The sequence below is a fragment of the Nothobranchius furzeri genome, chromosome 1 (genome assembly GCF_043380555.1).
Source record: "Nothobranchius furzeri strain GRZ-AD chromosome 1, NfurGRZ-RIMD1, whole genome shotgun sequence".
Taxonomy (NCBI): Eukaryota; Metazoa; Chordata; class Actinopteri; order Cyprinodontiformes; family Nothobranchiidae; genus Nothobranchius; species Nothobranchius furzeri.
In genome coordinates this window covers 76,281,871-76,294,617 of record NC_091741.1, presented here as the reverse complement: position 1 = coordinate 76,294,617, position 12,747 = coordinate 76,281,871, and the positions used below count along the sequence as shown (strand labels likewise).

The window sequence follows — 12,747 nt, the reverse complement described above, 5'->3', positions numbered from 1 at the left end:
GACCCAGGACACGTTGGAGAGGTTACATCTCCAATCTTGTCAGGGAACCCCTTGGGGTCCTGCCGGAGGAGCTGGTGGACAAGGCCGGGGAGAGGACGGCCTGGAGCTCCCTAATTGGGATGCTGCCCCCGCGACCCGGACCCGGATAAGCGGAGGAAGACGAAGACGAAGATTGTTCGTGTCAGTCTCGTCTCGTCTTGTCTGCTCTCTAGCTTCTAGTGTCTCAAGTTCTCTAGTGTTTTTGCATCTCTAGTTTTTGTCATTTGGATTTTTGGTTTTTGGTCCCCTGCCTTCTTGGATTACTCCTAAATAAAGGATTTTTATTTCATCTTCCACCTCCAGCCTCATTCATCTGGTATCTGCATCTTGGGTCCTAAACTTCCTCCTAAACCAACTCGTGACAAATCTTATTTCTTGATATTTGGACATCTGGCCTCTGATTGGCTAACAGCAACGTGACTCTACCACTGACTTTGTTTGCTGTGCAAGGTTAATGTTGCCTGAAGGAGTTCTGCCATGTTTTGGAATTGCTAATGCTAACAGTTAACTTCTACAGGCCAAGGCGTTCTCTGCTGTTTCCTGGACGCTAAACCAACAACAGCCTTCTTCGTCGTGAGTCAAGATGGGTGAGTCCATGAATGTTGAGTGACAGTGTGATGTAGATCTGTCTGGCTTTTCAACTTCTCATCTATTTTCCCTCAGCTTTTGCAGGAGCTATGTGTAAGAGACTGTTTTCATGTTCGGCCTGCATGAAAAACTCAGAGTGACTGATTATAATCAGAAATATTAATTTAAAATGTTTTTTTTTCAATGAAGTACCACTTTAAGATAATCTATTATTAATAAAGCATTAGTGCAGGACTAAAACACCAGAAAGAATGACAGTTTGCTCTTAAAGGTGGTTTATTAGGGTAGTCCATGGGCGTAGATTTGGGATGGATGGAAGTGACATGCCCCTATCAACATCCAGTGATGACTAAATAGTCCCCACCAATAATTTGACCGCCTCCGCTAAAAAAAAACAAGCTTGTCGACTGTCTCGTTACCCTAGAGGTGCAAAAAGGGTTAAATGATATACTCTCCTCGAGTTCTACCTCAGTAACGCATGTGGCTGGTGTGATTGGCTGCGCAAGTTGTCACGAGATTCTCACGTGACAAACTATGCTGGTTAGCAGCGCCAAAGCTAGAAGGAAAATGTTCGAAATCAAGACTCTTGTGTTTGAAATGTGGCGTAAGTGACACATAGCGCCAAAAGCAAGAGAGAATGGAGGCTAAAAAAAGGTTGAAGACATAAGGAGCTGTTTTCCAAAGAAACGTATAAGTTACTTAAAGTTAAGTTTGCTAAAGAAACAAGTCCATCATGATAATATTATTGGCACAAAATGTTTAACTGTTGTTTACTGTAGTGTAAACCACCTTTTGTTTTATTTATTTTTATTTAACCAGATGAGTCGATTGAGAACTCATTCTCATTTACGACGATAATCTGACCAAGAGGCAGCAGTAACAGACACATAGTTAGCTTTACACCAAAGAAAACAGATAGCATAAAAATATACAAGATAAAAAAGAAATGAAACAAGACATAAAGACAACAAACTGTTCTCATATACTATAATATGTACAAGCAATCAAAACATACTTCAAACATCCTTTAAGTACTCAGAAGCACATTGATCAGAAACTATTGATCACCACGAATTATTGAAGGAAGATAAAGGAATATAGGTAGTGAGCTTTAGTGCTTTTTGCAGCTCATTTCAGTCGTTGGAAGCAGCAAACTGAAATGAGGGGCAGCCAAAGGAGGTGCGAGCTTTGGGAGTAATCATAGAAATGAAGTTACTGCAACGTAAATTGTGCTGCTTGTTGGAAGTGTTGAGTAATGAGTGAAGATATGACGAGGTTCTACCGATGACTGTTTTATATATGAACTGATACCAATCTAACAACCTGCAGGAATGGAGTGATGGCCAGTTAACGAGTGAGTACAGATCACAATGATGAGTAGTGAAAGGGGCACCAGTGACAAAACGGATTGCTGAGAGATAAATGACATTGAGTTTATGAATTTCATTGAATGCAGTCCTATAAAAGGTGTCAGCTGAGATAAGGCCCCACCTCAACGTTTCACTTTCACTCTCTTCACTAACTTCTGTATTTTTCTGAGCAAAGTGACTGTCTGAACCTCAGGCTAGAAAATTGTTTGCATTTTGCAGAAAATCACGCAGATTTTTCTTTTATTAAATTATTTCAACAGATTGTCACAGTAAAAATGTCAGAGGTCACTATAAAACCCACTGTTAGACACGTAGATACACATCTCTACAAGGACATTGTCCTACGTGGTTCAAAAATGTCCTGCATGAGAAATTCTCACGTCTGCCAGTTTGGCAGGCATAGCTCAGAATATTTAGCTAAAACTAGAGGGAGAAAGTTTAAACTTTAAACTGTTTATTTCCATGACATTTAAAGTGACAATGTATAGTTTATACAATTAATCTCTGGGAATATCCACTGAAATGTTGTTGTAAATTAGTTAAAAGATACCCAGTTGTTGAAAAATATTGGCGGCTTTGGAACATAACCATAAAAATCGGGTGTAAAATACATGGGAGTGGGCCTAAGTCTCTGCGAGACGCCATATTGGATGCCATGTTTCCTTCTACGGAAGCCTGTGCAGACAAAATACATTTGCTGATTTGTAATAGTTACAAAACTTTCAGCAATAATAAACATTGTTGTTATACATACCTCTTCACTCATTGCAAGTGATGAAAGGGAATCTGATGTTCTTGTTATTTTGCTGGAGGTTGTGCTCCAAGGGATTTTGACCCTAATGGACATCCGTTGGTAAGGTCTTACTTAAACACAAAAATGCTGCTTGCTTCCAATGATTTAGGTATCTACTGCCCCCTATTGTCAAGGAAAATACACTTTAATTAAAAAAAAATCAGACTTTTCCATCAGAGCTGAGATGCTGTCAGGCATTAAACAATGACAAGCTTTATTGAATTTTGAAATCACAAATTCTTATCATAATGCAGTCTCTAGGGTGGATTTGCTAAATCAAAAACTTCATTGTTTTGTTCATTGTGTGTTGCTGCCAATGTGTTATTATGGCTATATTTACAACTTTATTAGTGAAGACTATTGATCGTCAATGCATCAACTCCCAAACAGACTTGACTTTCTCTCTTTTTGTTTTACAGCACAGATCAAGCCTCTGACCTGGATCCTTCCAGAGCTCCTGATTTGGGACAACCAGAATGCTGCTTGCCTAAAACAAAAACCACCGGGAAGGCAGTGGCATGCAATGCCAGCCAAAATAAACCACTTCATGTTGAAGTAGTGCAGAAAGGAACAGATAAAAGTCAAATCTGGAGGGTGTGGTGTACACACAGTCCTACCTGCATTCATTGGTCTGAATTGAGGCCAAACTCTTATTTTACAGTATAATAAAATATTATAGCTGAGCGAATAAGAAATGAAATAAGTCTCTTTATGTGTTTTATCAAACAGCTATGATTCTCGGTCAAGCTGTTGCCCTCCTTTGCTTCTACTGAGTTCATTGAATGTTGAAGTAATTTGTTTTCTTTGACGACTTTAATACAGCCAAGCATACAGGGTGCTACAGAGCTGCCCAACACAATGATTAACTACAAAGGGCTGAATTTATTCATTCAAGCATCAAAGTAGAGTTTTCTAACAAGCCTTCCTATGAAATGCACACAGAAGAATGTCTGAGCTGTGTTAAAGAATGAATGAAGATTCCAAGCCAAGCTACTTTTGTTTCACTACTTTAAGGCCCACACCATATTTTCTAATTACATCATGAAGTTAAGCACTATAGAGGAAACCACTTAAAAATAACATTTCAGAAATCTGAATGCCAGCTAGCTAAATTTGCAGCAGTTGGCAGAAGAGTGTCTAACATACATAAATCACTATGTTTGGACATATTTAACAGTTTGCAGAGAAAGAAAAAAATCACCACAAAGGGTAATTAGATTTGACAAATCCATGCCTGAATGTAAAGGGGGGCATTTGTTTCTATAAACGTAAGGAAATATGTCAAACAAGATAAGTGAGGTGATGATGGAAAGACTAAATATCTCTGGTGTTTGCCAGTATTACATCTGGGTCTGGTAGAGAGGAAGTCCTTAAATGTTGCCAAACACGTTCAAAATGATGAGGTCAGGCACGATTTCAACTCAAAAATGCTGTTGGTTTTAGTTATACATCCGAGTTCTGGGAAAATAAAATTCCACAGATAACAAATAATATAGGACAACAAGAAACAAAAGATGCAACCCCCACACTAAAGGGACATGATGATCCACTGGAATTATTTAGCCTGAATTCCCTGATTTCAGTTTTCAACAATGACAAAGACTTTTCAGTGATTCAGTTTAGCATTTAGGAACACATTTTTAAAAGGCCTGTAGAGCGCCTTCTTAGGGTTCTACAACCCCCCACGGTGCTTCACAACACAATCAATGAACGTGTGTGTGAATGGCTGAATGTCTGATTGTGCTGTAAAACACCATGGGGGGGGGGTGGGGGGGGGGGTGTCCCAAGATTCTAGAAGGTGCTATATCAAATACAAGCCATTTACCATTTTACAATCCACCCATTCACACACAAATTCACACACTGATGGTGATGAGCTACAATGTAGCCACAGCTGCCCTGGGGCACACAGAGAGGCGAGGCCTGCCGACCACTGGCGCCACCGGTCCCTCTGACCATCACCAGCAGGCAAGGTGGGTTAAGTGTCTTGCCCAAGGACACAACAGCAGCATTCTCTGGTTGGAGCCAGGATTGAACCAGCAACCTTCCAATTACTGGACAACCAGCTCTACCTCCTGAGCTACTGCTGCCCCCATCTTACCTAATAAACACACCAACTCTTGGCAGAAAGGTCCCAGCCAGGAATCACACACAGTCAAGAGTGATTTGCATATCCAGTTAGTCATAAAGGGTCACAGCCTGATGAGGTGCTGCCTTTAGCCATGCTGGTATATAAAGTAGCCTCATCAAGATGTTAGATAGGTCAAATGTAATCCTTTAGAAATGCACAGCTTGCATGCATCACTTTGATTTTGTGGCTATAAATAACAAACATATTAGTTTGAGCACAGAATTTCACATGAAGCATGTTTACACTACTTTAGGGTAATTTCACTGGAAATTCCTGGCATGTGCGCGTCTCCACTTCACCAGCCAGGCCAAACAGGCCATTTTCAGGAACCAACGGAATACCTGAACAGGGGTAGGTACTTGAAATGGCTCGGCTGAGTAGCTGTGCAGAACTTTTGGTTAACTCATGCTGATTGATTACAACTCCGTAGCAAATGACATCAGCTGACGTCACCCAAAACACCCGGCTTTTGTAAAGTTAGAAGAGTTGCTGGTTAAACAGAATGGAAGCAAAAGCAAATAAGCAACATTTCCTGCACTGTGAAAGAGCTTTTTGGTGGTTGAAATGTGGTGAAATGTAGTTTCCCTTTCAGCTGAAAAGTCATTTATTCCTAAAAAAAAAAGACCACCCAGGTCCATCTGTTTATTTTAAGGCCTTGTGCAAAAATGTTATTTACCTACATCATAATCTAATGAGTATACATTACACCTCCATCCTTCAAGTATATGTGGTGTGTATATATGTTCCCCAGCCATAGTCCGATGGCCCTTAAGACCCCAGTCCTCTTTCTAATCTCATAATCTTCAGTAAAACAGCAGCCTCTGTGATCACTAGCAGATCCAGCGGGGTGCATGCCTTTTTCTAGTGGTGCTCAGGGGGTGATATGTGGCAATATCACAGGTAATCTGTAGCTTCTACAGCAAGATTTTTGTGATGAGATCTGCAGCTGTGCTGATGAGAGTGCTAGGCAGGGATAGAAAACATGCCCTTCTAGGGTAAACAGAGGAGAAACCACTTAGCTCAGAGAGGTGATGTGGAGAGGCGCCCCCTGAGATGACCTGTGTGATTGGGAAGCAGAGATGCATCTCCTGCTGGATATATGGTGCTAACAACTGGCGCCTCTGCCAGCAAATCACAGCCTGCAGCTAATACTACAACAAACATAGCATTAAGAAAAGCCATTATATTGTAATAACACAAGTTTTGCAGGCCATTAGGTAATGAACTAGAAACCAGGCTGAACTGTAACTCTTTATAAGAGTGTGTTTGCTCAAATCGGGAGCATAATTCAGCTGTTTAAGCTTTAGTATCACTTTAGATATTCTGACTATGAATGCTGCAAGTTTCTAACTTGTTATGGTCCATGTCTCTTTCTCATTGCATGTACTGCTGATGTAGAAAAAGCTGATAAGTAGACTCACTAGGGTAAATTACTAAACCTGTGCATGTACGACATAAGGTAGGGGTGTCTTTTAACATGACCCTGTTTTTGCTGCTATTGTCTAAATTAGAGTTGACACAACCCACTTCTAAACATTGTGGTCAGCTTTCCTTTGCTTGCAGATTGCAAGATATCCTTTAGGTAGACTGACGCGTGTAGACTTGGATTATTGGTAAAAGAAAGCATGCAAGCTGAACGTGTTTTTTCTTAAGAACACCATGTCAGTTGATGATAGTGAATGGGCTTGGCAAAAATAAGAGGGAAGAGGGCAAAAAAGAAGGTAGAAATAAAGCAGATTGATCAGGAACAAAGTGTTTCCCCGGGGCTTTCACATTAAGTCCTAATCAGCCAGTTCACATTCCAAGTGCATCACACTCTGCCATTTTGTTGTAGCCTGTGGCATGTCTAGGATGTGCACAAAATGTCCTTTGGCTTCCGTATCCTTGACACTATGACCATGATGTTATTAGATGCCAGCAGCAAGAGCAGCAAACGTCACTCTCAAGTGTTTACTAACCAATAAACGACAATGCCCTTAAACCCGGGTGAAAGGTCACGTAAGGGAAAGTCACAGATATTAGAAACATGAGACTCATGTTTGAAACCACTTGGAGCAGATGTGTTTTTAAGTCACCGTGTTCCACTCTTTCAGTTGCTCTCGAGGAGGGCTCGGAGAGCGGCTGTGACGCAGTCGACATCGTGCACAGCAGCGCGGTGTTGAGTGGAAACCCTTCCATCTTTCAGAGAGTCTGGAAGACTTCTGGTTATTTCATTTGGTGAAAGGTTTCCTGTTGTCTTAAGTAGCACTCGTTTTTTCAGCACCTGCTTCGAGTGTGTCAGCGGAGCGTGGATTCCTCCAGCAGAAATATTTAAACAGCCACAAGTCTGTCTGAGGCAAAAATCCAGAACCTCATAACCTCCTCATCAAGCTCTGTGGAGACATTTGATAACGCACGAGCTGCAGGTGACCAGTTGAGGTTTATGTGGAGCAGAGGGAATGTGCGTTAGGGCCGCAGCAGGTGAAATGTTCCACATTTAAGTGAAATCATTTAATTGCATTGTTTATTTTACTGGGGTACTCTGATCAGCTCGTTTGGACCAAATATAAATTAAAATGAAATTTGACAAATGATTCTTTATTATTTAACAAATGAAAGTGACTGGGATAAATGGATCATGCGGCCTCTGGCTGCAAGCAAATGCCCGTCCTCAGAATGCGTCCAAATGCAGCAGAGATTCATTTCCTTTCCCACTCAAACAGATAAAAGAATGAAACCCAGTAGTCTGTGTTCAGAAAAAAAAAAGCATCTTGCTTAAATAAAATACCATGATGGGTGGCACCACAGTGAAACAAAGATGAGGCTTCTTTTTAACACTTCAACCGTGTTTAATACGGGCCGTTTATGTCACCAAACACCAAATAAAATACATGTGCTGCGCTTGTATAAAAACATCTATGTTTTGGGCTTCTTCTGTGTTCGCAAATCAGTCGTGCCATGACATCACATGCACAAATTAATCGTCCTGTCTTTTTTTAACTGACTATCGGCAGTGGGAAAAATTACGCACACTGCCCAACCCTTGTCGAGATCTTCTCGACTACTTGAAGCTAATCGTTAGCAGTAGCAACTCCACCACATGGCAGAATTCCTCCAGGCTTGTGCTGTTTGTGGAGATGAAACATTAATTTTGCAGAGCAAACTGAGTCGGTGATAGAGTCGCAATGTTGTTAGCCAATCAGAGGTGAGCTGTCTAAATATCAGGAAGTAAGACTTTTTCTGCAGTCTGAAGCTCTCCTCTGATCCAGATCACTTCCAGATCCTGAACCAGGTGCACCAGGGCTTTCTGCATCCAGAGCACAACTTACAAGGCATTCATTTAGCTCTTCTGTACTTTAACAGCAGTGGTGTCTGTCTAGGTTTTCCTGATATGACTTATTGATCAAGTAGAACATTAAGCTCAACTAGAGGGTGTATATATTTTATATAAAAGCTTTGATTTGTAACATAAACAGACCTGAAACGCATTTTCTGTTGATACTGATTTTAAGATGATAAAAGTAATGTCTACTCACCTTTTAAAATAAAATCAATATTTTCCAACTATTTTGTCTTTCAATTATTTCAAACAGACATTGTTGCATCACTCAGGATGAAAGATTGCATCACTTATCTTCAGCCCCATCATAATTCCTAAATTGCACACTGCAGTTTGGAGATGACCCCCTGAATAAACCAAGAGATCACGTTTTTAAACGCATGAAAATTACATTTATGATTCAGTAAATCCAAGTGCCAGAGGAAAAGGTGCTTAAAATATTCCCGACCACAAAATAAGATAAATCAGACAGCAGCGTCTGGGTCAGTTTCTCTACTTGGGTTTTGTCAAAATTATTTTCTCACTCATAAATATCTCCACAGCACTGGCTGTCAGCTGAAGATGATCCCATCTGATATCTTATGAAGTCATCAACAGCCACTTGCCAAGTTTAATACGACTGGGGACCGTAACTCTCCAGGCAACTACTGCTAAACATGCCAGTCAGCTCTGGTTCTCACTTCACAATCAGATCGATATCAAATTGTTTCTCAGGGCATCAGAGAAGCAGAAGAGTGAGCACTCAGACACTCAAGTCAAAGGTCACAGACAGCCTGAGCTGCTTTACCTTCAACCCACGTGTGACTGCTATCTTTACTCTTTCATGCATTACTCGTCTTTGTCATCATGATTACATCTGGAAATCCCAATGAAAGACTGATTTTTCCAGCTCTTATTGTTGCGATCACAAAGTTGATGTTCCATGCCTTCACACACATCTCATAAATGGGGTTTGAGGAATGAAACATCTGCAGAATAAAGGGATGTGTGTATTTTAAATGAAAACGTGTTAAAAATAGGCCATGAAGCAGCTTACTGTCTGATGTGGTTCATTAATTTATCATAAAAAACAGACCATACTAATTATCTTTAAACCACAGTTTAGTTCATTTCTTCAGACAGACCCTCAAAGTAGTGGAGAACCAAAAATATTGACAAAAATCTATATTTTACTTCAAAGTGTGCAAATCTCTGCTGCTGAACTAAACATAACTCGTATATACCAACATCGCTTAAATGCAGCTATTCCTACAGAAATTAGTAATTATTTGGGGGGGGGGGGGGGGGGATACACATTCACACAAAAAAGAATACTTTACATCCAAATTGAATTCCTTTTTTTAGCTGGTGCCTTTGCCTACTTTTACATCTCTATTTGTGCAGAAATAGTCAAATGTCAATTAAATGTGCCACTTTTGACAAATTTGCTTTTTTGTAAACATTTGATCCTCCTGATATATTTTCCTCTAAATGTCAATACTTATCCAGATTTTAAAGACATCTTTGTACTACTCACACTCCAAACCCCTGCAGCAGGAGTTGGTTATCAAACCCATTATGGCAAAAAATTATAGCAAGAGAACTTTCCAGCTTGAGCCAGATGTGCCCTTAATATCAACTTGTGCCAAACATAAAACACTGGAAAACAATTTCTGACTGAATTCGTGAACTTTAGGTCGGTGTAAATGCATGGCCCGGAGCGAGCGACTGCAGCCGAATGAATGGAGCCTTTTTCATGTTCACAAACTTCTCCCGAGGGACGAGGAATTTCAGGAGGGTTTCCCCTCTTAAACACACAAGCACGGGTACACTTTAAAGGTAAAAAGGTAATGTGGGACTTCCTATCCAGGGAAAAAGCTGTTTGAACTAAATGAAATGCAACCATTCACGCACTCCACATGCGCATTTTTATAAGACTGGCTTTAAGCAAAGTAAGAATGAGCCTTTAGTTGTGTGAGAAGTTCCCAGGTCTTATTCACACTTTAATAACTTTACTGAAAGACACAAAGAATTCAGGAAAACTCACCGTTTTTCTCCTTTACGCTTGGAAGGAGGAATTTGCTGACATGACTCGATTCAGCCTCCGCGCCGTAGTGTTGGAGAAGCGATGCAAGAAGGAATATTAATGGAAGGATCATTTGGATGAGTGGTAGTTGGCGATTACAAAGCGCTGCACACAGAGTGGGTTTGCATCAGCACAAGCATGCGTCGTTCGCAGGACACAGGGGCTGTTTTGAACGCACTTGGGAAAGATGAGCGTTGGGTAAAATCCACATGATCTTAAGCATCAGTTCGTCCGCACAAAAACAAAAATCAAAAATAGAACTGTTTAAAGTGATGAACTGAAACAAAGCTTCTGCTGAGCCTCCAAAACTGCCTCTGCTGCGCAGTGCAAGTGCGCACCTGTTGGCTCTAACGTGGATACTTGTTGAGTTGACCAAAGTTTAAGCGGTTCAAATCCAGCTGGACTTGGTTGGAAAATCGCCTTTATGCACGCGTATCATTTATGGCACGAAATGGTCAGAAATACAGAGACACATTTTGGCTTAAGCGCGCGCGCCCGATGTGCGTTCTGCTCCCAGCAGATCTGCATGCATTAAAGAGAAATCTCACACTGAGTCGGCAAGGGAGTCCCGCAACTTGATACCAGTCTGTGCCCAAAAACCATCCGCAGCGGAGTACTGTTGTCTGGCGCAGTCTAGACTCATAACTTGGAGACGGAGGTAAAATATCGCTGCGCGGACGGACAGGGTTGGGTTTTTGGAGACTGGCAACTGACGGCACAACAGGTGCTGTGCATAAAGCACAACTTCTCAGCCAGGAAACTCCCCTGATGTTAACTATTCAGTTGCTGTCCTGTCTAATGAGATGTCTGCACGTTCAGTTGTTCTCTTCCTCTTTAAACTTTATATGTTTCTAACGGAACTTCAGTTGGACCAAAAAGGATCTCTGAGTTTATTTTGTAGAAATAAAACAAATATCAGACTAAATATTAAAAACTGTAGAATTCAAATTAAACAATTAAATGAGACAATTAAAAGCGAAGCTTAGAGAGACACTAGGAACTGTTTAACCACAAATACATGAATCATATGATGAATGACTAAATAAAGTCACAATAGTGGTTTTTAGAAATGTTCGGTCTAACAACAAATAATAATTTTAAGTAAAGGTGTCCAAAGAGAAGAAACATGGAAATCATTTAAAAGCTTGATTAATTCATTCTAACAAAGAAATATTTAAACTAAATTCCTGAGTTTCTGCTTTGCCTTCCACCTAAATGTTTCTGAGGAAGGAAATGTTTAAGGGCTTCTCAATTTGTCATATCAAAGCAAAAACCTTGCTTGAAACAGTACTCCTTCCTGTTCCCAATTTCCTTTCCTCCCCAGCTCACTCCTGCAGTGCCTCATCAACTGTGTTTCATGTGGTTCCTCCCACCCCATTGTTGGCAGTCTCCACCAGTGTATCCCCGTGCTGTAAGGTTAATGCTGCTGCAGCACAGACACAACAATCAAAGAAGCGCCGCAGACATGTTGAACCCATTGAGCTGGACACATGATGCAATGCTGCAGCAATTCACCCCCAGACTCACATAGTTCAGAAACGAGCAGCACAGAGAGCAGCCTTTCTGTAGTATCAAGGTATGAAGGGAGGTTTGTGTGGCTTTAATCAAAGGGAATGCTTGAAGGCATGGGGCAATAGATGCAGTCATTTCATAATTGTGTTGCCCCTGTGGAGAGAGCCAAACAGAGGTCTTCGTGTGCTTTCTGCAAGGGCCAAGGCCCTTTGTGTAAAGGAGAGTATCACATTCCAACCCTGCAAGGGCCTGCAGCAGATGTCAGCACTTCGCACTGAGGAATCCCGCTTTCTTTTTTTTTCTTCTTAACATTTACACACGCAGTGCAGCTACACACACACACACACACACACACACACTCTCACTCACCTCACAAGGTTTTGTCTGCAAAGGGCTGCATCCACACTTGATCACCACGGTGGTCCTGGGTAATGTGGAGACTTTGATGCAAATAAAAAAGAGAAATAAACAGAGGAAATTAGGGACAAGGTAAACCACTTGGGTCACGGCTTACATGCAGAGGCAAGCTGGCCAGGAGGAGGGATCCATCTCCACCAAATATATACAACTATTGTCACAGTTATCAGCTCAAGGCTAAATCCCATTAGGTTTGTTTTAGTTTTCAGGACACATTTAGTCAAACAGACTAGTGTTCTTTACCAATAGGTCCCTATGAATGACAGGATCTGCCACAGGTGTGGCAGAAAGCCTGATTATTCAAAGAGAAATTAGACCAATGCTGTCAGGAGAATAGTTTTGCCTTAGATAATCCTGTTAACATTTAGAAGTGTGACTATTGGTGTTTTACCAGACTAGTAAATGGGTGAATTTCTAAATATTTTGCAGTTTTGATTCTCTGCTTGTGGAATGATCAGGAGAAAAGTTGGGCTATACAGGGATCAATTGCCCCCAGCTGCACTTGAGTTTGAA

The 12,747-nt window shown here is 41.0% G+C and overlaps 1 protein-coding gene across 3 annotated transcripts in view; it reads right to left on the bottom strand.

Annotated features, from left to right (window-relative positions):
* pdgfc (platelet derived growth factor c) overlaps positions 1–12,348 on the bottom strand; it is a 91,437-nt gene extending 79,089 nt beyond the window's left edge. The window contains exons 1-2 of one of the 3 annotated variants that reach the window (XM_054739291.2): positions 12,332–12,348; positions 12,187–12,257 (exon numbers count right to left, since the gene is read on the bottom strand). Coding sequence is in view for 2 of the 3 variants with exons in the window: in XM_015950812.3 (XP_015806298.1) it covers positions 10,267–10,378 (112 nt within the window). In the remaining variant the exon portion in view is untranslated. Of the gene's footprint in view, positions 1–10,266; positions 11,084–12,186; positions 12,258–12,331 lie in introns of those variants that run through there. The other 2 variants (XM_015950812.3, XM_015950820.3) reach the window with 2 other exon arrangements.
* Between the last annotated feature and the right edge of the window lie 399 nt (positions 12,349–12,747).